Here is a 27,579-nt window from a genome sequence, read left to right on the forward strand (position 1 = left end):
GGGGCCCCGCTTTCAAAGCCCCCAGTTGTACCACTTGACCTCATTCTATTGAGAAATTGAGCTTGATAGTGAATTGAAGCCAGTTCCATATGTAATATATGTTAATATATATGTGTTGATGGATTTATGTTGATATCCTTAAATATGCCATTCTAGGAATATCACATTGAGATGATATAGAGTCCATGTGCTTGAGAGCATAATGTGTTCCATAACAAATCCTCCTTAGCTAAGAAGGAGTGTTAAGATTATAGCTATAGTCGGATTGATTTAATTGTAAGATACAATGTTGAAATAATATATCATATAAATAAAATTATAAATATATTATATCATATATATATATATATATATATATATATATATAATACATATGTTATGTTGTATTGTTAATATATATTAACTAATAATGATTAATCATAGAGACATGCCTTATGAAGAGACATGTCTCTTACTCATATTTATAAGAGATTGGGATCTGCATTTGGAACATACCAATAACCATGGCGTTGTAATTACATTTGCAGAAACTGATCCATGTTTTCTAACATGATATTAGAGCCTAATTCGCAAATGTAAAGAGAGCTATATGCTGGATGTTGTGCAGTCAGTATAGAGGATGATGACTCAAGCATTCGATTGCTGGTGTTCAAATAAAGTTATTGGCGCTTCATATATCTTGTCATGAACATACAGATAATGGTTGAAATAGGTGGAGTCACAGAGATTTTCAGAGGCATTCATGTTTATCCTTATCGAGTGCAGGAAAAACAATATCAAGTCAGCCAGAGGTAAAGCAAGCTCATTTGATGGAGTATCTACTTAGTATTGAATAAGGGTCGCCTGTTAATTACGGAGAAGACAATTCAGAATCTAAAACTCAAATTAATAATCATTGGTATTCACATAAAAGGATTCATTAGTGTTGAGATCTTCTTATTGGTATCACAATACATCTATATTCCAATGTTACCGTCATTGGTGCAGTAAGAAATATGGTAATCAGTGTTGTATGCGAACTGGGTGTTTCTTTCCAACCATCTAACTAAACATTGACGGAGATGGGAAAATCATAAGTTCATCTAGCTTCTTTCGTGGATGAGAATCATGTCATATCTCAAGTATTTCTATCTGCAAATAAACATATTTCAGCATGAGGAATTGAAAGAAAAAATAACATGACAAATCTGTAGTGCAAATATTAACTTGAAGAGAAACATTTTCATCTAGTTGGTAATTTGAAATGACATTCAATTTTGAAGTGAAACTTGTGCTATCAAGAATTACCAAACATTAAAAACTACCTTCGGATTGAAACCTGGAAATAGAAATCTTAGAGCTGTGTTAATTGTCTGTGCGGAACTGTGGCTGAGAAATAATAGTAATACTCACGAAAAAAACTTACCATGTGACCAACAATTGATTTAATCCTAATAGCATATTGGAAAAAGTTTGGCAAACATTCATCTAAATACATAGGAATCCATAACTCATTGAAGTTTGGTGGTAATCCAGTTTGAGTGATTCTCAAATAACTTTTACCCAGCCAATGTCGTGGAAGTGTTGCGTAAGACTGTGACTGGGTGGGTTGGGCTCTAAATGAAGTGCTGACACAGTGAGTCTCAAAGACAGCGATGATATAAGAAAACATCCATATGCAGACAAAGTAATAGGAATATGTACATTGGTCTGATCAAAAGAGTTATTTGGAAACCTTGAACAACTATGAATATATACGAAGGAAGATATATAAATAATTGAGAGAAATCACAGGGTTAATATAAAGTTAAGCAGAAACTCATCATATACTGCCCTTGAGCAATACAAAGCATCAGGCATCAAAATGACAATAGTTGGTGACATTCGAACGCGATCCATAAAATATGAAGGAATACAAAAGTTGCATAGTACACAATCACCAGTTAAGGAGGATGGACATTTAAGAAAGAAAATTAAAAGGTAATCCATGTGGAGATTCCCCCACTTACATATGTATTGACCTCTGGCAAGGTATGAATTCCGCCACAATTGGATAGATTGATCCCAGATACTAAAATCAAAATCAAAATCACCAATGGAGTCAAGCAACAAACAGAGAAATTAATAAAAGAGAGAATGTTGGGCTAAGTGCCACTATTAAAATTGAGCACCCAACATTGATGATACTGTTTATTGGTTCACATGCATGTACCATGGGCAATTCATATGTAAGAGAAGTGTCATCCTTCGATGTTAGTAGGTGGTAATGAAGAGAGAATGTTGGGCTAAGTGCCACTATTAAAATTGAGCACCCAACATTCATGATACTGTTTATTGGTTCACATGCATGTACCATGGGCAATTCATATGTAAGAGAAGTGTCATCCTTCGATGTTAGTAGGTGGTAATGAAGGGATACAACTATAAGGGAATAAAAGCTGCATGCACTGATCAAATCAAGATAGGTATTGAGGTATGCTTTATTAATAATGATCATGTTATAAATATTCCTTTCTAAGTTTAAATAAAGTTATATGGGATATATAATTAATAATACGTAGCAATAAATTATTTATATAATTGCATCATATACATTTATTCAAAATGATATTAATAATTTGATATAATGTTTGTTAATAGAAAGAGATTCAATTTGGGAGTATGAAAGCTAAATATTGAGTATTATAATAGTCTCTCTCTAAATTATATGTACTATAAGAGATATTTTCCTTGATCTTTTCCTTTGAGAATGTTCTTGTAGAAAAAAGAGGGAGATAGAGATTCATAGGGAGACTGAAATTTCAAGAAACCTTGAAAAAGAGGTAGAAAATAGAGGATATGATTTAGTCAAACTTTGATGATCTTGATCATATTAATTCAAAGGGAGTAAACCATGTTGTGATAGATTCACTAATGATATAAATTTGGAATACACAAATTGCAAGATGTGTGTAATATAGGTTTAAATCAAAAGATCAAACAAATACCTTTGCAGGAACAAAGGAAATTTGAGTTGTTGTGAGATGTTAATGAAGTTTTAAGAACTCATTTGAACCATCTACGAGTCTCTCTTTGATCAATGAAACTCGACATATGAGCTGTAGATTCATACATGTGGCACAATCATACTCAATCAAGATATTGGCGTATTGTGGACGATTTTGAGAAAATAGATGGACATGTTCGCTTCTACTGTTAAGCTAAATGAATGTTTGGACCTTCAATGGACAAAAATAGCAAGTTGGAACTTAGAAAGGAGTTGTTATATTTGATACAAAATTGTTCAACAATATAAGAATGAGTGGAAATATTACATTGCGGGGGAATGATAATCAATATTCCATTCCCACTTGAACCTTATTTAGAGGGGAGATGTTCCATTTTCAAATAATATAAAAAGACAATTTCTGAATCTTCATGTGCAGATATGTATTCTTATCTTTTACATTTATCTACTCTTTGTAGTCTACGAGGAGAAGCTCTAAGTGAAACTCCTTGTAGTGCATTCTTCTCCGTGAGAGAAAATTAAGGTGAAAGCCTTTGTACCACCCTCTAACTGGGTTCATGGTTGTTACTATTTCACATATGATATGTAATGAAAGGTGATGATTTTTCATTAACATATATAAATAAAAGGTAACCATTGTAAGGTGACGATCTTATAAATGGTAGACCTGTTATCATGACAAACTTTATTAAGTTGTCCCACAGTGTTGGAAGTCATGGTAACAAACGTCTCAACGAGAAGGTAACCATTGTAAGGTGACAACCTTATCAATAGTTTGACTGATCTCCTAGATACACTACATTAATTTGTAGCAACTAAATGTATTGGATGTTTAGGAGCAAGTGTTATCATGGTTCTTTGGGTCGAATTTTGCCGAACACCTTGATAACCAACTCATCATGGTTCTTTGGGATGAATCTTGCCGGACACCATGAAAATCAATTTGTTATGGTTCTTCGGGCCGGATATTGCCGCACACCATAACTAAAATCTATCATAGACCACATTTAAGGTGGTGTTCAAATCTTGTATTATTATTGCTTTAATTCTCACTTTTGCTAAAGAGGGAGTGTTGACAAATTTAACCTTGTAGTGAATTGAAGCCAGTTCCATATGTAATATATGTTAATATATATGTGTGTCGATGGATTTATGTTGATATTCTTAAATATGCCATTCTAGGAATATCGCATTGAGATGATATATCTCCATATGCTTGAGAGCATAATGTGTTCCGTAACAAATCCTCACTAGCTAAGAGGGAGTGTTGACATAATATATCATATATATGATATTATAAATATATTATATTATATATAAAATATATTATACATATATATTATATATAAGACATATGTTATATTGTATTGTTAATATATATTAACTAATAATGATTAGTCAGAGCGACATGTCTCTAACCCATATATTTATAAGAGATTGGGAGCTGCATTTGGAACATACCAATAACCTTGGTAGTGTTATTACATTTGTAGAAACCAATCCATGTTTTCTAGCACATTCATTCTACATTTTTTTTATTGTTTCTATTACATACATTTGGAAAGATTACTGAAGACTCTACGACTTCACTGTCGAAAAATAAGTAAAGTTCTTAACAATTATTTTTTCTTTTAAAAGAAATTTGCAAATTTTCCTCAAAAAAGTAAGGCTTCATGCTTTTAAACTTTATTATGAACTTTGATGACAAACTAGATTGAATTAAATGCTTTTGCAGATTTGATGATATTGCCACAGTAGGAAGATTTTATGTGGACACAATGCACACTAATTGCAGGTAGCATGAAGATTAATTGCAATTGGTGTCAAAGTGAAATTAGCGGTGAAATTTATTGCATTAAATGACATTTGGTAAAAAAAAAAAAAGAGGGGTAAAAATTTATTAAGATAGAAAGGAATACAACAAGGAGAGCTCAAAAAGGAGCTCGATCCTGAGCAACAAGATCATCAAATTCTTGCACCATCTCAAAGGACAGTTGCCTCCTATCCCTAATATTCCAACCCGGATCATGACTAGAAGCCCATTTGGCTAAACAATCAGTAGCTCTGTTCCATTCACGAGGAATATACGTGAACCTAATGAACTGAAAAGAGGTAGAGAAGAGAATAATTTGCTTAACAACAGTGGCCAGCTGCCAACTAACATCCTCAAGCCAACTAACATCCTCAAGCTCCTGCGAAGAAAGCATGTTCACCACCACTTGGGAATCAGACTCACAGATAATCTTACTCCATCCCCGCAAGCAACACTGTTCCACAGCATATAAAATAGCTTGAGCTTCTATGAGATTTTTAGTGTAATCACCCTTATGAACTGAGAAGAAAAATTTAACATCCCCAGAATTACAACGAGCCACTCCCCCAATACTAGCAGGGCCAGGATTCCCACGGGAAGAACCATCAGTGTTAATTTTCAAAACTCCACAGGGAGGAGGAGTCCAATGCCCATCCCGGTTAACCCGACCCTTCCTCTGATGGTGAAGCTGCCTGGACACAGAAGGAAACCTATGAGCTGCAGGCCCATCCTGAAGATGAAAATTGAGGCGATTACAGATAGCAAGATCAACCGGATCCATACCCCCATCAAGCTCACACTTCACATGAATAGTTTTCTGAAGAGAATGTGATATCTTCCACCAAAGATGCAAAACACCAAGCTGAACATCTTGGAATATGCGACGATTCCTCTCCAACCAGATATGCCAAAGCATGAAAGATGGGCCAGCAATCCAAGCAGCATGGAGAGAAGAAGACTTGGAGGGAGCACTGCCCAAGCGGGCCCAAAACTCAGGCAAAGAGGAAGCATGTCTACAAGAGCAACCCCAACCGCTCCACCAAAGGTGCCATATCTGAGTAGAATAGGAGCAATGGAAGAACAGATGGGAGACAGACTCCTCTCCATTACCACACAAAACACAATAAGAGGGGCCCTGAAATCCACGTTTACAAAGATTATCCCAGGTAAGACGACGGTTGTGAGCCACTAGCCACATGGAAAAATTGCACTTGGACCAAGAAACTTTATTCCAAACTTGCTTCCACCAAGGGACCTTAGCATCCCCAAATAATTGTCTAGTTATCTCCTAATACCCAGCAGAGACATGATCTTTACTAGACAAGGTACCGCCCCAAGCCAAAACATCTGGGCCAAGCAAAGAGGAACACTCTCTAGAGGCCAGAATTTGAGAAAGCTCCTGACGATCCATGTTTGTACCTCCAGGAGGCCAATCAGAAGAATGCTTCCATCTGTAAGCAACAATAGGTCCCAATTGATAAGGAGTCTTGTAATGAGCCACTTTATCCCATCCAGCGGCAAGAAAAGAGTCACAAAGAGATTGAAGATGAGGGTACATGGATAAAATGGAAGGGGATCCATCCCAAGCATTGGACCAAAACAAAGCTTGAGAACCTCCTTTACATATCCAGAACAGACCCCTCTTCACCAACATCGCACTTGTCTTCAAAGTATGCCAAACCATTGAGCCACGACCTATGCCAAACCATTGAGCCACGACCTTCAAGAGGAAGTGTAGAAACAGAGCAAGGATCAACACCATGAAAATATTTATGAGTGATAATACGAGCCCAAATTTGATGTTGTCCAGAGCACCATCACCAATAAAGTTTAGCAGCCAAAGCTTGACTACTCAAGAGAGCAGATCGAAGATCAAGACCACCCTCCTTTTTAGGCCTACAAACAGTTGCCTAATTAACCAAGCTCCATTTAGTACTACGCAAATTACCACTCCAAAGGAATTGTCGGGAAAGAGCATCAAACTCCTTGAGAAAGTAAATAGGAGCAGCCTGAACCATGCTTCTATAAGTAGGAAGAGATTGGATAACAGCTTGAAGAAGAGTAACCCGGGCAGCAGTAGAAAGCCATCTATGAGTCCAATGATTTACCTTATCCTGAAGCTTGGTAATCAAATTTTTCCAGAAGAGACGTGGCTGCCTAGAAACAGCAATAGGAATGCCAAGATAAGTCAAAGGAAGTGACCCAATCTGAAACCGTAGGATACCAACAATCCTGTGTTGAATAGAATCAGGAGTGTTAAAAAAATAAATGGAAGATTTGTGCTCATTAACTTTCTGGCCTGAAGCTGCCAAATAAACGTCCAAAGCATGTCGAAAGGCTTCAGCTTCCTTGATCCTAGCAAGACCCGCAAGAGCAGAATCATCAACAAATTGAAGATGGGAAAGAGAAGGTAAACCATTACCCCACCGCCAGCCTTGAATAGAATTATGGGACACCTGATACTTAATGAATCTACCCAAGCCTTCAACCATGACGATGAATAAATATGGGGAGAGAGGGTCACCCTGGCGGAGGCCTCTAGAAGCACCAAATAGTTGAGAAAGTTGACCATTAATAAGAACAGAAAAAGAGGCAGAAGTAACACAACTCATAGTCCAACTCACCCAGTCAGAGCTAAATCCAAAAGAAAGAAGAATACTCGTTAGGAAGCTCCATTTAACTCTATCGTAGGCCTTAGCCATATCCACCTTAACAAACATTGCTCTCTCCCTTGAAGTAGCCATAGAGTGAATAGCCTCAGTAGCAATAACCACCCCATCCAAAATTTGTCTGCCAGCAACAAAACCACCTTGTTCTTCTGAGATAATAATGGGAAGCCACCTTTTCAGTCTCTCAGCAATCAACTTAGTAATAACTTTGTAAACCACAGTACATAAGGCAATTGGTCTAAAAAACTCCAGTTGATTAGCACCCTCTCTCTTAGGAATAAGAGTCAAGAATGTAGAGTTCAAAGCTCGAAGCATCTGCTTGCTAGCATAGGATTCCTTAACCACCTCCAACAAATCATGATTAATGATGTCCCAAAATTCCTGAAAGAGTTCAATTGGAAAGCCATCAGGACCAGGAGCCTTCCCCTTAGGCATTGCCAAAGACCACCTCCTCCACCTCTTCCAAAGAGATTGGATGCATGAGATAATCATTCATTTCATGAGTGATAAGGGAAGTAATACAGGACAAAATAATATTTTCTTCATTATTAGCAGGAGGAGAGTCCTCAGAGAAGAGGGTAGAGAAGAACCAAGTAGCCTCCTAGAACAAAGCTGGCAAGGAATTCAGTTGGATACCTTGAGAATTAACCAAAGAAGAGATAGTGCTCTGATGCCGGCGAGATTGCACTGTTTTATGAAAAAAGGCAGTGTTTCGATCACCTTCCTGGAGCCAATCAACTCTAGCCTTTTGCTTCCAAAAAATTTCCTCTCGAAGTTCCCATTCTTCTAGAGCTCTAGAAGCAAGGGATGTAGCCTTGCCAAGATCCTCTGAGAAACCTCGATCTCTAATCTCCCTTGTGATGACATCAAGATCTTCTTGAGCAAGCCTCTTTATAAAGTGAAGGTTCCCAAAGCATTGCCTATTCCATATCCTGAGCTGCCTTTTAACATATTGAAGCCTTTTAGAAAATGAGAACATTGCAGTACCATATGCAGGAGCACCATCTTTCCACCAACAGAAAACAAAATCACGAAGAGAGGAGTCACGAAGCCACATCAGCTGGAACTTAAAAGGAGGATGCTTCGGAACACAAGCCCCAATAGCAGAAAATTTGATTGGCCAATGATCTGAACCCCTCCAATCAAGGATTTCCGAAGAGATAGTAAGGGTGCCACTAACCTAGAAGCAAGAAACAAGAAATCTATCCAGACATTCTGAGATAGCAGCAACACCAGTCTTGCGATTATTCCAAGTATAGAGACCATTAGAAGGCTTAACATCAGAGAGATGCAAAAGAGATATGTGTTGCCGAAGAAGAGTAGAAGAAGGCCCCAATCTAGCCAAACCACCATGCTTCTCCTCTAGACTTAAAACTGAATTGAAGTCCCCTGCTAACACCCAAGGATGATAAGGATGACAATTTCTAACATATTAAATATGTTCCCAAAGTTCCTCCTTTCCCGCAAGATCAACAGGTGCATACACATTAGTAACCATGATTACCTCTCCTGAGTCTAGAGCAGAAGCTACCATAGAGAGAGTTGAGTGAGAAGACACCCAGCCAAGGGGAGAAATTTTTTGAGGATCCCAAAATATAGCTAAACCACCAGCACTGCCTGTTGCCCCAACACACTGGCATTGGCCACGAGACCAAATACTAGAGGCATGTTGGACCATAGACTCCACAGAGAGCTTAGTCTCTTGGATACAAAAAACATCAGGACTATGATCAACCACCAAGTTATGAATAGCCTTTTGTTTAGGGATGCTATTTAACCCCCTAACATTCCATGAGAGCATAATCATCATTGGGTAGAATTGGGAAAATGAGAATCCAAAGGTTTCACTGAACTAGACTCAATCAATATATCTCCTGTGAGTTTAATCTTCTCTTGGTCTGTTTTGCGCCCACTCCTTAGAGGGGGAGTAAAAGAAACCCGCTTAAAGGGTCGAGGCATCAACCCCAAGGGGAGAGGAGATCCCTTGCCCTTACCTGATGGTAGCACATCCTTAACCAAGTCAGCCAGAACAACATCATTATCCTCCAACACTGTAGGAGTCACCAGAGCCTCTGTCACAGGAGCTACAGGGACCTCATAGTTCTGATATACTACAACTTGGGATGCTCCACAAGCGTCATTAGGAACAGATCCCTCATTTGGGCAAACTGGATCAGAAGAGATAGAAGGAGGAATACCCTCCTCTAAAACCATACTATCCAGCACCTCAAAGCGGTTAAAACCTGAATTAGATAATCTTTCTTTCAAAGGCCTCTATTGACCACGTCCCTTAGCTCGAGGGCGAACAGGGGTAAATCCATCCTTATCCTGCATTTGAACCTTACCCTTACTTGTAGCATCTTGCGGATTCATCCCCTTGGTAGTATTAGCCTTCTGAGATTGTCCTTTCCCTATAGTATCTGCCAAACCACCAGCATTGCCAGCTGTAGAACCATCCACTCCTTTGAAAGTCAAGTTATGGGGGCACTGACGCTGTAAATGACCATACTCATGACAAATCCGACAGCGGAAAGGGAGGGATTCATAATCTAACTGCTGCACCCAAGAAGAAGCCCCAAGACAAATTTCCAAAGAATCTGGTAATGGGTTATTCAAATTAATTTCAACAAAAATTCTAGCATAAGAAATAACCTTTTTATCGAGGGATTGATGTGCAATCGCAGCCGGTTTCCCCAACAAAGCAACAATTTGTCGAAGGATGTCTTCACGCCAAAGTTTCAAGGGAAGGCGAGGCAAGCGAACCCAAACTGGCACTTTTGAAGGGAGATCCTCAGCAGAATTAAATCCTGAATGCCAGGGTTTGACAAATAACCCAACATGGTTGTAGAAATAAGGGCCTCCTTCAAAAACACGATCATGATCAGTCATGCAAGAGAATACAACAAAAAAATAACTATTCCCTGCCAACATAATCTCCATATCGCCTTCCACTTGCCATGAGCGGCGGATCCATGCCTCAAGAGCGGATAGGGAAATCCGGATTCCAAGAAATTTGCATATCAAAGCATGCTTGGTCCAATATTCAATGTCCTCCATTATAGCCGTTGGAGGAATAACCAGAACAGGGCGATCATGGCTACGCGGAAAACAACCATTAACTTTTTTCAACTTGGAGCTCTCCCCTGAATAAAACGATTCAGATCGCATTGCATGCATAGTTGGAGAAGAACCATCTGTTCTCACCAACGCAGAAGAAATCCCAGGCCCTGCCATGCAAACAATAAAAACCCCAATCCAAAATTGACTACAGAAGATTTCCAAAAACACCCACGCAAACTATGTCCAGCAGCTAGCAACCCAAATAGAACAGAAAAAATAGTAAAGATCAAACAACAAGAATAGGCTAGGGGAAGAACCCTAGCCCTGCCGACAGCCAACGCTTCTCCACATTCTCGTCCCAGCCATTAAGACTTTCTTCCACATTTGGCAAAAGAAGTATAAATAAAACGAGCATTTGCAAAGGCTTCTCTACAAATGCCACGTTTTAGGCAAAACAAGCTCTTGACTTGATTATTGAGGGTAGGGCTGAAAAGGAAAGAACTGGGGTTGAAACAAATTCTAATAATACAAGGCGTTAGAAGTAATTGTGTCATGTCCCATTTACATCTAAAAAAAAATCTGTTTACACAATGTAGCAAGCTGATAATCCTAGAATAGCAAATCAAGAGCGATTTACAATTTTAGAAATACTATAAATATGGCAATTTGGTTTTTATTGGAATGCTATGATTTTAAACACCAAGCATATTTGATATTAATTGTAACATCCACTTTTTCCTGGTCTTAACTAACAACTAGCATATCAAAGAAATATAGTTATTACTTCATGTTCATAGGAAGACAGTTATAACAATTATGTTTATGTGAATGAGATTAATGGTTACAATCAGTTAAACGGAAATTTTGTAACTAACAATTGATAGCACCACCAATAAATCTAAATATAGAATTTGAGTTTTACATACCATAAATTCCAAACCTGAAATCTGCCTAGGGCAACATCTGCAAAACCCAGGTTAATCCACATATACCATTTAGGGCATCAAATACCATTGCATCATAATGATGGATATCTTCTAGGGCATCAAATACCACTGCATCATCCTTTTTCTTTCCTATTGCTAACTATGGCATATAGTTTAAAAGATACATTCATTTCATTTTTCACGTAAAAGGATAGTTATAATATCCATCAACTAGGCCTATCTCAAGCATACATATATAATTCATGTCGATTTGGAAGATCAACTGCTCTAACCAATTACCATTTACCTTGATGAAAAAAGTTGATTTCATTGAAGGAAATAACTAATTCAGCGATATGAATGAATCTAACATATCTTCAACTTGTAATTTCAAATATCATAAAAGTAAAATACCTATTACCAACATATGTTGAATGCGTAACTTATCTTTGTCTTGTGCATGTCTTAGCATCTGGTGGAGAGGGGAAATATTGTCAGGGGCTTAACCTCCCAACCATGGACCCTTAAAATATCCCCACATAATCTCATCTGAGAAAGGCCCTTCCTACAAGGAAATTCTCCACAATTAAATCATATTACCATAACAAGTAATTAATCATAAACAATCATAACGGCGAACTGCTTTTTCAATTTTCATGAATTCATGATGAATAACCAACTTTCTAAAATAGCATTAAAATATCATCGTAACGGTTAACTAGCATGCCAACTTCATATGAGATTATAACGAATAACCATCTTACCATTTCACATGATTGTAACTAATTTTACCCGTCAATGGACTTCACGTGAAACCTCAATGGTTATATTAACATTTCAAATGGAGCCAAAAATTGGGATGTGACATACCCTCCCCCTTGTGATTCATCGTCCTCGATGAATTTTGAAATTTTAACAAACACTATAAAAGAGCATTTAAAATTGGGATGTAACATACCCTCCCCCTTGTGTTTCATGGTCCTCGATAGTCTATAGTTTTAGACACTAAAAGAATATTCCAAATACAAGATGTATATATAGCATCATGAAATCATTTCATTTCAAAATTGAATCAAAATCTAAGTCATGACCAAAAATCAAGGTCCATTATTCCTTTACCTCAATGCTTCCAGAAAAATGCTTGCATGATATCATAAAATAAAAAATGAAACACACACTCACCTGAGTTTACTTTACCATACTTGTGCCCACATCAGCATCACTTTAAGTTGATTATGTTTTAGGATATTCTATTTTGTATTCCTGCCATACTCATGTAGACACTCACAATATCTTTAGTTCAATTCTCATATTGATATCTCAGACGAGAATTTTCAGTTTTCAATAATTGAGAGTAAGATAAGCATTCAAAATTTGTAATTCCTCAACTAATATGCTCTAGATCATAACTTGATCACAAATTTTAAATCACTCATACATACCATCTGGCATATGGCACTCATTGATGAGTAGATCATCCCTGTAAGCTTACAGATCACTTGAAAAAGGTTAGTGGATCCATGTTTTCCATTTATGTAACCTCGGCCTTCATGCCCATCTTATAACAATAACAATTCATTAGAATAATCATTTCATGCTAGAAATATACTTCATCTCTATAACAATATAAAACAACTCAGTATGTTGTGATATTACCATACAAAATTAGTATCGCATGTATATTATACATGTACAATGATGTGTCAAAAGGTTAAAACATGTTATACGATGAAAGATCACCATACATCCAATCCAAATCATAGAGGTTAGGATAGATATGGTACAACAATATTTGTAACCCATTCTCCTAGCACTTGGACTACATGTCCACACACAATTCCTGAGACGGGGGTGTGGCCTTGATGCTTGTATGTTTTGTCCACCATACTTTGATTGTGGCTTAGACCTTGAGTTTGGTCTTTCCACGAAACTCTTACATTTCCATAGAACTCCACCTTTCATGCTGACATTTCTTAGCTCAACCCATCCTTGGGTCATAAGTTTGATCATAAGTATCTGAAACAAATTTATATAGGGTTCTAATCAAGTAGCCCACTTGAGTGTGCTTGCTAATTGCCTGTATATATGTGGAAATTTATCTTTCCCATTCGTGTGACCTAGGCTTTCATGCCCATCTTGTCACTGTAATGTTTCAAGGAAAAACTCAAGTCAAACAAAAATTACATCTATAAATAAGCATTGATAGTTTCAGTTATTCAAGTGTGCTTACTCCTATTGGAGCACAAAATGACCTTCGTGTCATTTAATCAACATTAGAAAGGATTATCATTTTCAAGTTAAAAGTGTTCTCAAAATCATGGTTCACAATTTTATTTTTCCTTCAGTTCAAGTCAAAAAATGGATAACAAAATATTACTACCATTTCGTATGAACAGGTATGTAATTGCATACAGTATAATGCTGAAACATGCAACTGAAAAGAAATATCTAGCCACCATCAAGGTTTAGATAACACCACATCAAGGGTTATAGAAATTGGTTTGTATTGTGCAAGCCTCAGCATTTGGACTTAGTGTACTCTTCTCATTCTCTACTGAGAATGACCCTCCCTCTGGGGGAAAGGCATACATATTGTTGATGTGTGTTTTATGACCCACCAAATGGTAGAACAAAATACCGAAATATCTTATCCTCTCTTGAATAAAGTCTCGTGTATGCTAAGATTGCTAAAAGATCATATGATGACTTCAAGATTCCTTTAATGCTAGGTCTTGATTGTGGATAAGATCAGTGGTTGATGTGATTTGTTGATGATCACAAGGGGCCTTACATGTTTATTCAGATTCATTTCAAGCCATGCTAGATGTGGGAGCTATCTTAAGGTTTTGCAATGAAGTACTTTTTAGAGTTTTCACAAAATATGCAAGAATTAAACAGGATAGGGTTCAAGAATTCCATTCTAATCCTAAGGGTAGTGATGACAATAAATGTTACTTTGGTGGACAAATTCCCCAATTTACAAGGATCTGCTTCGCCAAGTTATACTACAACTACGCGTGAACTGGTGCAATCCACATACACCATCATAAAGAACAATGCATATGAAAGATGGAAGTGAAATATATGCATGAAAGGGGTTCAGGCTAACTTTGCACAATGATTTAGAATCACAAAACACCAAAAGTATGAACCAAAGGAATTCATCAATACACCATATTCTCTATTGCAATCACAACACTTTAACTAGGCTAAAATTAATCTAATTGAGGGGATTTGAGAGAACAAGCAAGCACTAAGACACATCAAGTATTCACCAAGTTTCAATGAAAACTTTATTATCTCAGTAGCTCATAGCAACAATCTCAGAAAATCCTCTTTACAAATGAGAAAGGAGGCCTTTATATATGTCCTCGATTCCTCTGACATTTTGATGGTTGGCATTGAGCTGGGTTTTTTGTGTGTTTCTCAGTAACATTTTCAAGAGTGTTTTTTGTCACCTTGTTTGAGCTCCCCATTTCTTGGAGTACATGTCTACTTATAGTAAGCCACCATTTCAGCCTCAGTCATGTCTCTCATCTTCAGTGACACCCCGACACATTCAGATTTGATATTCAATGCTCTATTGTGGTTTCTATAAATCAAGTGGGTGATTTTAAATAAATGCTTATAATATAGTATTCTACTAATTTTTCATGTAAGCATTTATTTAGCATTTTCAGGTGACATTGGAGTTGGTGCCTAAGGAAAAGTAAATGAAACTCCTAATAAAAATGAAGTCCTGTTTTAGGCTTGGAAATTTGGAAGACACAAGGAACTTTAATAAATTAATATTTTATTCTCCATAATGGTGCATTGGATTTGTGAAATATAAAAGGTTATTTTGAGTTCATTTACTGTTTGTGTGGAAATTTGGAGATGGATATGCTGCTAGTTTTCTTTGAGAACTTTGTGAAGATGAAATCCTTAACGGAGAATATCATCAGCAGAGGTGAAAGATCCTCCTAGGAGAGTTTTATTTGCATTTTATTTTGGAGAAGATGAAGATCTTCATACTTGTTTTGATTTCCAGTATTTCCTTTCAGATTAATTTGTGATTTCCAGTAGTTGGAGTCAAATGTTGAAAAGGCCTGATAGCAGAGGTTTTTGGATCTGTGTGTATAACTAGTCAGGAAGAACCGAAATCTGCCTTTTGATTCGGCTAGGTTTATTTGTTGATCGTTTTCTGAGTATTGTTCCAAGTGATCTCCCTGTACTATGTGATTGTTCTAAGAGAACTTGTAGGATTTATTGTGAAGCTTTGAAGTTTCCTGAGCTTATGGTTTGACCTCTCATTACTAATAAATCTTGGCGCTTCTGGTGGTTATCAATCTTTCTAAGGAGGCATTTAGGTGTGAAGAAGAGATTGGAGCTGAGTTTAGTCAAGTTCGTGGGAAGGGGAGTGTAAAACAGAGCACTTTTGAAGCTAATTGCCCTATGCGGTCTGCCCAGTTTTGCTACAGTAGGTTATGTTCTGGCTGTTTCCTTTGAGCATTAATATGCTGTTGGTAGTCCTTAGCCTCTATTCAGAGTCATTTTGGAGAGTTGTTTTCTACACCAGCGGGGTTCTTGGCTTAATTGCTGCATTAAAGGTCTCGGATTGGCATGGGAAAGGAGTTTATTGCTGCTGCTGTCATCTGATCAGGCTCAGATTGTATTAGACATGCATTATGGTCATTTACTTCATTTTCTGAATTTGTTGATGTTGGTGTAGTTATAATACATATTTGGTCCATTTTGTTATTTTTTGTAACTTTGGTGGTTTTGTGGAAAATAATTAAATGATTAAATATTTGGTCCATTTTATTATTGCATCATTCCATTTCAAACCCTGTTTCTTGCATTTGGAGTAGTAATTTTAAAATGCAATGCTTTTTCTCAAGAATTGTAAAATTCAAGTCTTTTTTTTTGGCTGAGCAGATGGCATACAAGCGATGGCTTTGGTGGAGTAGATTTGGAGTACTTGTAACAATGGTGCAAGTGGTTGGTGCATCTTATTTGCTTATTGTTATCATTAAGTCAGTTAATGGACATGATTCGTCTGTTTGCTACCCAGGTATCTAACGTCTCAAGTAATTTTATGTTTGACTCAATAGTTCTTCTTTCATTGTACATTATTTAAGGGTATATTAGAAAACTTGTGGTTTCATTCTTTGGAAAATTTTCCTTGTTAAGTAAAAGTATAAGTTGGAGAGAGAATTTTTTCTATGATAAAATTCAAATGTTATATGATATTAATTTTTTGAAAAAATAAATGATATGTTGGTTTTTTCTTTTTTGTCCCTAGAAAACGACTAGGCCTTGAATTAGAGGTATATTTGTTTATATAATTGTGTCATTGGGAGAATTGAGGGTTATAGTCTAATGATGTTCACTTGTGAAGAGTTGGAAAAGTACATCAATTGCCATTAAATTTGGATTATGCTTGTAATTTCCAAACCCCTTATGTGCACTCAAATTTTCCATCTTTTAGCTGGAAGTAGGTGGTTGAGCATGTTGATTGATAAAATAATTGATAAAGATTCATAGGTTACAATATAGGATGCGAAGAATTTAGGATAAGTATACATTCTATTATAATTTATTTTATTATCTTTTTGCTTTCAATCTATATAAAAGGGTCAAAAGATGATTTCTTGCTTGTTAGGTGTTATGGGACCCTTTTTCCAAAGTGAAAAAATGTTACAAAGTAATCCTTAACATGTAGTTGCATGGGTCCTCATACCCCATACCCCTGGGACATGTACTGGGTACTAGTACACGTACCCAAGTACCAGCTAAATGCACTCAGTTCTCGATACTCAGCGGGTACTCAATGGAGGGCATCATAGCTACCTTGATTGCAATTTCTGATTTTTGCTTTGGTTTTCTGTTTGCATATCAGCTTGCTGTTTATCAAGCTTAATTCAATATGTAATCAGTTTGAGACTTTGATACAATATTGATTAACCGTAAACTTATCACTGTTTGAGTCAGAAGTTTATTATTTGCAATATGTCATTTTTATATGAATTATGATCTTCTTGTTCATGTTTAAAATTTGTGCTCTTTTATGTATCTAAACATTTAGCATATATTATTATTACGAACATATTGCAAATTGGAAACTGAAAACAATACATTATATCTGCGAACTTCATCACTGTTCTTGTTTTGAAAATCATTGTCATGACTCATATTTTCAGATTTTCTATAAATATTAAATTATATTTTAAAAACATTGGCATACCCAAGGACCCCAGTTCCCTATCTTGAAAAATAATTGTACCTGTTTCTATCCCCGTACCAAAGCACCCTAGTTCCCCTGTCCTCGTGCAATGTTGCTTAAACATTAAAGAGAGATAAAAAGGTAAAGGATAATGTCACGTTTTGATTAAAAGGGGACGAGTAAATGTATTCATTAAATAATTATTAAAGACAACCTTTGTGAAAAAGTACAGTGGTTCAAAACCTCCTTGTAAGGCTTATATGAAGCATTTATGCGACATTTGAAAAGGGACATAGAGATCACTCAAGTATGAAGGTGGTTTGGTGGCCTATGAGCAAAACAGAAGGGGGACACAAAGGGTATCCAACTCAAGGTACAGAGTACATTTAGGATTACCCTGGCTAGGGCTTTAGTTTGAGTAGATACATGTGCTTTTACATAGGCTCTTCAGAGTGTGCCATAGTTATGAGAGCCAAGACCACTAAAATCTTCCAATAGGGAGAGTGATTTTTTAAAGTGCTTTTACTCAAATAAATATTTGTAACCACTGATATTAAAAGTAATTTGGAATATTATAATAATATGTATGATTTTGATGTTAGTTACGTGTTAGTTTATATTAGTTATTTGCATTTAATTTGTTTTGGAAAAGGGGGTAAAAATTTATTAATCACACCAAAGCATTACAAAGAAAGAAGAGCCCACCAACTCAGACAACCAATCAAGACTTAGTCCCTAACGTCTGAGAATACTCCAAAGATAAGCTACTCCAGTTCAGAATATTCAATGTCCCCATCTGACTAGAGGCCCATTTTGCCAAATAGTCTGCTGCCTTGTTCCATTCCCAAGGGACATGACAAAAAGTGATAGTAATCAAGGAGCTACACAAGTTTAATCTCTAATTGATCACCAAGGTTAATTGCCAAATTGTTCCCTCCACCCGCCTCTTATTCAACAAATCAATCAGAATCTGTGAGTCAGACTGATTGATGCTTTCTTTTAAACCAAGTGCACAACAATTATCCAAAGCAAAAGCGTTACACAGAAAGAAGAGCCCACCAGCTCATACAACCAATCAATATTTAGTCCCTAAGAAAACTCTCATGTCCTCTATAAAGAGTCCCTCTAACGTCTGAGAATACTCCAAAGATAAGCTACTCCAGTTCCCAATATTTGATGTCCCCATCTGAGTAGAGGCCCATATTGCCAAATAGTCTCCTGCCTTGTTCTGTGCCCAAGGGACACAACAAAAAGTGATAGTAATCAAGGAGCTACATAAGTTTAATCTCTAATTGATCACCAAGGCTAATTGCCAAATTGTTCCCTCCATCTGCCTCTTATTCAACAAATCAATCACAATCTGTGAGTCAGATTCATAGATGCTTTTTTTCAATCCAAGAGCACAACCCTTATTCAAAGAAAAAAGAATAGCATAGCCTTCCATTAGTTTGTTGTTTTGTGCCCTTTACACACATATAAAAGGAGTTGAACAACTCCAAAATTATCCCTGCCAACAGCTCCAATCCCAACTCATCCAAAATTACCTTTGGAAGAGCCATCCATGTCTATCATGAGTATCCCTTTCATGTTTGGCGACTAGTGACCATTTTGCCGAATCTTGCTCTTGGACTTTTGAGCCAAATTGACCTTAGGGAGCCCTTAGACATCAATCCTTCAGTCTTAATCTCTGAAGAGCTCCCTGAATTCTTGGGTCAACTTAAGCAGACAGATCACATTTTGCAAGCGAACTCTCTTGTACAGTGCAATATCCCATATGGAATATTGAGCCAAATTCCTCACAAAATAATTTCCAGAATGATAATCATAGAGTTCTTGCAATTTTATATTTAAACAGAAAAATAACCTTAGAAAAATAAATCATCTTTATTCCCCTTTTCAATAATACACATAAATAACCAGCAGCAATATAATTTCCCACGAATATTACAATCAAAGTCCTTAGCAGAATAATGTTCAACTCCAATTATAAATACAAAAATGACAGTCAGTTTTCAGAATAGGAATAAATCGTTTGGAGGGGCTTATGTAGCCTTGGAATGGACAAAATGGGACCCACCTCCTTTTAGGGTACGAATAGAATCCTGATGCAAAAAAACTAAACTTGAAAAAATAAATATTTTAAAGATTTTCTGTTTTTTATAATCATAGCATTCTACAACATTGCATATTTTTCAGTGTTACTGACGGCCATGTTTCTGGAATAATTCGATCCGACCTAGAAACTCGAAAACCCATCCCTTGGCTAACCCATAAAATTAATTTAAATAATGTTTGAGTTTTGATAATTTGTTTGACTTCCACTCTCATGTGAACTCTAAGTTTAAATGGTTTGACACAAACATTATATTTAAGGTTTTATAATGTATATAACCATGCTTTATCCATGTTTTTATATGAATATTTTAAATTTACCTTTTTTTTATATAGTCATCCCCACTGCCATCCCTTGCTCTAGGAAAGAAAAAACTCCGACCCAAAAATTTGTTTCCTTGTCTCCCCTTTTCGAAAACCTGGGGTTTCCAAGTTGGGGATGTCACTCACCCCCCCATGTTGAATCAAAGAAAACCAGGAAAAACCTTGTCTAAGCTTTACCTTGTTTTCATAAAGTATTCCTCGGTAGTGCAAGAACCATTTCTCCAAATCTGCTGCATTTCACTAGAATTTAATGAAGTGAAGATTGGAGTAGAGTGCTTCATTTTGTTGTCTGTTGATCCATCTTCATCCTTTAGTTTTGATGCAGGAGCATCTTGCATCATCAAAAAGGGGGTGTGATCAAAGTTTTATAATTAAAAAAATAAAAAATAGGAAAAAAAGAGAAAAGAGGAATTTCTATTTTCAAAGTGCATATGTGGCATAAAAAGAAAAAATAAAATAAATGGTTGTCATTTCATTTATTGAGGTGTGAAGGTGGAATTTTAAAAGTTTGTAGAAAGTTCCTTAAATCATGCATTCAATATTTGTTGTGATCCACAAAAGAAATATAATTTTCTAATTGGGCCACATGGTGGTGCTTAGTTGTATTTGGGTGGGAATTTAATGTTTGTTTTAAGGTAGTTGTATTTACCTTTTATCCCACGTTGGTTGTGTTGTAACATCTTTGATGGTATGTGCCTATTTAAGCAAGACTTATGTTCATTTGAAATGAAGCTATTCAAGTGTAAGCATTTCAAGTATAAGCTCTTCTTTGTGGAAGTTCTCTTGGTAGAAGCTCTTGGTATGAAGAATTTTCTTGTGGAAGCTCTTATTTGGGAGTTCTCTTATGTTGAAGCATTTATAAACTTCTTTTGGAAGAAGTCATATCTATGATGTCATATTGTTGATGTTGTAAGAATTTTCAAGTATCGAAGCATTTTGTCTTCTCTTTGTCTCCATATTGTTGTGATTTTGTGAGTTGGTAAGGGTGGTGTGGCCCTTCATCAAATGGTATCAGAGCAGGAGTTCCTAAGCGTGCAGATGGATTGCCAAATGTGAGGCAGCTTGCACTAGGACCTTGAGTTGGGTAAAGTTTTTCAAGAATAAGTTCTTGATTGTGTAGACAGATCACTGATTGTGAGGCACTTTACACGATGATCATGATTTCAACCAAGTGTGTAAACAGATTGCACATGGAGAAGACAAAGAAGAAGATGACTTTTGTGATTGGATGTATTCTAAGGATTCTTAGACATGAGAAAATTAGAGCAAGAAATCAAGAGGCATTCCGAGTTGCATTCTTTGATTTACAGAAGCAAGTGAATGATCTGATTAAGATCTAGGACTATTACAGAGGAATGCTTAACATTATTACATAAAGTAAAATTTCAAAGCGTTAATTAGCAAATTAACACAACTTAAATGCTTAAATGAACAAAGCATAAAAAGGTAATGACTGAAAGAAAGAGAGTAGAGAGACATAAGACAAAACACGATTGATAACGGAGTTCATCCGGGAAGGACTACGTCTTCGGGTCCAGCTCCAATAGGGGGACCGATCCGATTTGCTCCAAAATCAATTACAAGTGTTCAAGATCTTCCCTTCAAGCACAATTGCAGCATTACTCTCCAATGTGCAGGAATAATCATCAAGTCTCCAAGATCATAATCTCCTTCTCATCACTTGGATGCCTTTCCAAAGCCTATTACCCCCATTTTATACATCAAATTTAGCCAAAAATGGGCTAAAACAATTAACCAACATAATCCCCCATTTTGGTTACATATTTCGAATTTACCCCTTTTACCATTATTTTGTTATGATCTCACACCAAAATTAAGGGTTTGTTTTCAACAAATACCCTTATTTAGATAAGATTGGGCGGATTTGTTATGGATAGATAACAACTCTTCCCTTAATATTCTATATACCATAAATAGCCCATTGGTTGGCCTTAATTTTAGGAGGCCAATGGTTAGGAGTTCAACTCCCATTATCTCATTCCTTTAATTCGAATTAAATAGCTATTTGAATTTGAATTTGAATGTTTTCCCTCTCTTTATGATTTCGTGATGTCATGCTGACGTCATCAAAATCCATACTTTTACTGGAATTTGAAACCATCATAACTTTTGTATCTGATCTCCGTTCTTGATGAAACGAACGCCATTGGAAAGCTTTTGATGAGCTCTTTCATTTGGAATCCATTGTCAAATGCTTTTGAGATGATTACTTTTTCACCCTTTTATGACCTCTGGTCCCAGTTTGACCAAATTTTGACCAGTCATAATTTTTGCACTTGAACTCCAATTTTGCTCGTTCGAGTTATGTTGGAGTCAAAATTGTGAACACTTTGTAATGATGTTGATTCTTGGAGCATTGGGGACATTTTACTTTTCAGTAATTTTTATCCCCTGGATTAGTGAATGAATTAGAAGCAGAGTTGCGGAAGAGAGGAGCACGTCACCAGAAAAGAGATGTTGACAATTCTCTGGATGAGGAAAAGGAAGAAGATCTAGTGGAGTATCACACATGCGGTATAAAAGAAGAGCAAGAGGATGAAGAGGAAAATATTTGTGAACCTGAAGTTGAAGAAGATTTAAGAGAGGAGGAAGAGCATAAAGATGACAAGATTTGTGAACCCAAGTAGATCAAACTGATTTGAAGATTGCAGCAATGGAGGAAGAGTATAGTGCCTTAGTTGGAGATCAAACAAGTGAAGCAGTTATATGTATTGTTGACAATATGAACGAGGCAAGCGAAGATGATGAAGATGTGAAAGAGGTAAATTTCTATGAATTATGGGATGTTGAATTTGAGATGAATTTGAGAGATGATGGTTTGTATGAGGATCTTGTTAGTGATGTGTGGTATGGGAAGGAAGATTGGTATGGCATTGTTGATTTTATTATAGGTGTATTTAGTTCAACAAGATTGGAGGAGGACGAAAGTTATACTTGGACAAAGTTCATTGTGGAGGAGTATTTTCAGCAGCACATGCTTGTTTCAGCGATGTGTTGGAAAAGAAGAAAGAAGAAAATATATCGACAATAGATACTTGTTAGAGCTATGTGTTGGAAGAAGAGAAAAAACCAAAAAAAATTGACAATGGCTACTCCATTTTGTGAATCCATATCCACAAATTTTTTTCCTTCCATGAGTGTTTGATGCAGGAGCATCTTGCATCATCAAAAAGGGGGTGTGATCAAAATTTTATAATTAAAAAAATCAAAAATAGAAAAAAGGGAAAAAAGAGGAATTTCTATTTTCAAGGTTCATACGTGGCATAAATAGAAAAAATAAGATAAATGGTTGTCATTTCATTTATCCAGGTGTGAAGGTGGAATCTTAGAAGTTTGTGGAAAGTTCTTTAAATCATGCATTTAATATTTGTTGTGATCTACAAAAGAAATGTAATTTTCTAATTGGGCCACATGGTGGTGCTTAGTTGTATTTGGGTGGTAATTTAATATTTGTTTTAAGGTAGTTGTATTTACCTTTTATCCCACATTGGTTGTGTTGTAACATCTTTGATGGTAAGTGCCTATTTAAGCAAGGCTTATGTTCATGTGTAATGAAGCTCTTCAAGTATGGGGTCTTATTTGTGGAAGTTCTTTTGGTGGAAGTTCTTGGTGTGAAGAATCTTCTTGTGGAAGCTTTTATTTGGTAGTTCTCTTATGTTGAAGCATTTGTAAACTTCTTTTGGAAGAAGTCATATCTATGATGTCATATTGTTGATGTTCTAAGAATTTATAATAAAAGCATGCTTTGCGAAGCATTTTGTCTTCTCTTTATCTCCATATTGTTGTGATTTTGGTTGTGAGTTGGTAAGGGTAGTGTGGCCCTTCGTCAAGTTTAGTTCCTACAGCCACATCTGAGGTAGGACAATCACTTGGGTTGGATCAAACATTGAATTTTCTGCTTCAATTATTTCTTTTCCCTTCAACTATACTCTGTTGATTGCTCATTTTTTGTGCTCTACTTTGTCTTTTGAATTGGTTATGTCTTTGTCCCAGCCACCTCTCTTCTCACTCAGGGGACTTGTTGCAGAGGCTAGATGCAACAAGAAGTGGGCGATTATTCAAAACCTTAGAGATGTTATTCGTGATTCCCCTCTTCTTGGTTGGGAATTGAGACGACCTCCAAGGCCAAATCAGAGTCTTGTTAGTAGTTAGGCCAGCGTTGGAGTTTGTAGCTATTAGCATGAATGCTGAAGGTATTCTTTTGCGGGAGTATCCTAATCATTACCAGAGCATGTGGGAGATTGATAGCATGGTTGATATGTTGCACTCATGATTGTGTTTGTTATTGATGTCAACATAGCAACATTTTTGTAAAGATTGGCAGAGTAGTAGACAGACAATGAGATTGTACAAACAAACAATTGATGGTTAGGTCAAGCGCGGTTAAGGATGTGTTCTACACTGTGTCCTAATGACGTGGTTAAGTGCGCATAGAAAGAGTCAAAGATATGTAGAAGATATGCTTGATTTACAAAGAGTAGTATGCAGATAGAGTACCTGATAAACAATTTCTTATGTTTGATTTGTATCTCTTTACTGAGATAGAATTGTGATATGCGAAGTTGGACAGTGATAGATGATAGTCTGATGATGACGTTAGAGAGTGCACAAGGTCTGGAGTCACACGTGTGAGAAGTTGTAAAGCCTGTGAGTTGATAGTGTTGTGTAATTGCGAAATAATTAATTATCTTAATGTGGTTCTATTATAATTAATTGGGAAAGCCTCAAGGCTGACTCAAGGAATTGTTTTGACAACATGGTATAAAGGAAGGATATTTTCCTTGTTTGGAAGTGTATCAAGCAAGTGGATTGTGCAAACAAGAGCAGAGCATTTGGTAAATGCGAATAAGCGATCCAAGGGATTATTGGATGTGAAGTTTGTGATCAGGTATTAACATCCATATAGATGATTGGTCCGGTTGATAGGATAGAGGAAGAGGAAGCACAAGTACAATTTATTCTATTATTCTGCAAGGAATAATACAAAGATTAGTTGGACAATGAGTTTAGTGATCTTGCCTTTGAAGCTGTTTGGATAGTGGGTCCATTTGCCTTCTACAACTCCTAACAGGGTTGGCACAACTTTTAATAGGGTTCGAATCTCCTAATTGAGATTCAAAGTCTCCTAACAGGGACTTATATGTACTAAAAGTTTTCATTGACTCCAAACAAGGTCCATCTTCTAACAAGGAATATTTATATTAGTACATCATTTTGTGGGTACCATCCCCACCGGGGTTTTACCTTTGATCAAGGGTTTCTTTAGTTAACATATTTGGTGTTATGTGTATGAGTATCTTATTATGGCTTCTGATTATATTGCTCATATGGTTAAAGATTAATAAGGTTGATAATTGTTATAATTGTTCAATAACTGATTCACCCTCCTCCCCGCCCCCCATCCCCATATTGGTGGACTTTACTTTCTAACAATTGGTATTAGAGTTTCAGTGCCTTGAAACAAAAGCTTAATAGCTTTGGGAGATCAATGGCGAGTCACTTCAAAAAAGAAAGTTTTAAGTAAGATGGAGTTAACTATGGTAGTTGGATGGAAAAGATGAAGACTCATTTTCTATGTATGGGTCCAGGATATTGGCTTTTGACAAAGAGTGACAAAACAATTGTGCAAGAAGGTTAGCTGGAGGAATGCAATGAAGTAAAAAGAGATGTGTTTATGTGTAATATGCGAGCCAAAGAAGCCTTATTGACAACTTTTCCTGAAAATGAATATAGTTAGGGAAAATACTAGAAACATCTCTTAAGATTTGGAAAGTTTTAGAATCTACTTTTGAAGGAGATAAACATGCAAAAAGAGTAAGAGTACAGAATTGGATATGTTTGTTTCAAGATGCTAAAAAATGATGGAAGATTAATATGTGAGAAGCCATATTGGTAGGATATCTGAGATTGTTGTAGGAATCAAATCCTTTAATGGATCCAAAGAGGAGGATGAGATTTTATGGAAGATTTTGAAAACCTTGACACCACTATTCAAGCAAGTAGCATATATGATCAAGCTTTTGATACCCTGTACTGAGAAGTTCACCAGGGAGACTTTGCTTGGAAGATTGGAAGCAACAGAATCAAGTTTGAGACAGTCCAGAGAATTGACAAGAGTGGAGACATCTTTCAGTGCCTTGAGTGTTCGTTCCTCCTTATCCAAAAGTGCAAGTACCCATGGAGATTATGCTAGCAGCAGCAGATCCAGATCTGAAGAAAACAAAAAGATTGAAGAAGGTATAGCCTTGCTTGTGAGAAAATAACTAGATGGTAAGAAAATCTTTAAATGTTGGACTTGCAATGAATTTGGTCATTATTCTTCTAAGTGTCCCAAAAGAGAGGAAAAGTATAAGATAAATTTTAAGCCTGGAAGATGTATAGATTGTTTGTATGCAAATGAAGATGATGAATATGAGGAAAGAGTTCAGAGTGAAAGTGATGATGAATTAGGATTTGTGGCTATAAAAGAAGAAAGTTTTGAAATTAAAATTAGAGAAGAGAAGGCTCCAGTCTCTCAAGTTGAAAAGAAATATGATTGGATTATAGACAGTGATTGTTCACATCATATGATTGGTGATATTAACAAGTTTGTTAAACTCAGAAATCATGATGGAGGTAATGTTAGAGTTGGCAACAATGCGGCCTGTCACATCACAGGGATAAAATCTATTACTCTTGATGGAAAGACGAACACTGATAATGTTTACCTTGTTGATGGTTAAAGCATAATTTGTTGAATGTTGGACAGTTGGTGGATAAAGATTATTAGTTGCAGTTTATAGAGAAGACTTGTATTGTCAAAGATAAGGATGGTTAGCTGATTAGAACAAGTATAAGATCCAGAGGTACTGTATTTCAATTGAATCCTACTAAGATGACATGTTTGGTTGCAAAGGTAGATATTAATTGGTTATGGCATAGAAGGTTCTGTCATATAAACATTGATAACATTGTAAAGGCAAGTAGTATATTTGCAGTTAGAGATTTGCTTAGAATCATGAAGCCTGTGAATGTTGTTTGCAAAGAATGTATCATAGCTAAATACAACAAGGTATCATTTCCTAGCAAGAAGTTCACTACTACAGAGAAGTTGAAGATTGTTCATACAAATCTGAGTGGCCCTACCATAACAAGAGGATTCTATGGAGAAAGGTACTTTATGATTTTTGTTGATGATTTCACTAGAATGATGTGGGTAGCATTTCTTAAAGAAAAATCCATGGCATTTGAGAAATATAAAACATTCAAGAATAGAGTTGAGAATGAATATGGTGTAAAGATTAAGCGTATGAGATTAGACAGAGGTGGAGAGTTTACTTCTTAAGAGTTTAACATGGTTTGTGAAGAAAATGGAATTAAGAGACAGTTATCATCACCCAAGACCCTTGAGCAAAATGGGATAGCAGAAAGGAGAAACATATCAGTATTTGAGGCAGCAAGAGCAATGATGTATCCAAAACATT

At 36.3% G+C, this 27,579-nt stretch overlaps 1 protein-coding gene across 3 annotated transcripts in view; it reads left to right on the forward strand.

Annotated features, from left to right (window-relative positions):
* The window catches only part of LOC149543452 (lipase class 3 family protein), a 240,940-nt gene that overhangs the window by 12,945 nt on the left and 200,416 nt on the right, over positions 1 to 27,579 (forward strand). For all 3 annotated transcript variants that reach the window (XM_089798250.1, XM_089798252.1, XM_089798251.1), the window contains exon 2: positions 16,372 to 16,507. In XM_089798250.1, the coding sequence (XP_089654376.1) occupies positions 16,372 to 16,507 (136 nt within the window). The remainder of the gene's footprint in view (positions 1 to 16,371; positions 16,508 to 27,579) is intronic.

The sequence above is a fragment of the Cupressus sempervirens genome, chromosome 8, assembly GCF_028749045.1.
Source record: "Cupressus sempervirens isolate cs-2001-9-10 chromosome 8, ASM2874904v1, whole genome shotgun sequence".
NCBI lineage: Eukaryota > Viridiplantae > Streptophyta > Pinopsida > Cupressales > Cupressaceae > Cupressus > Cupressus sempervirens.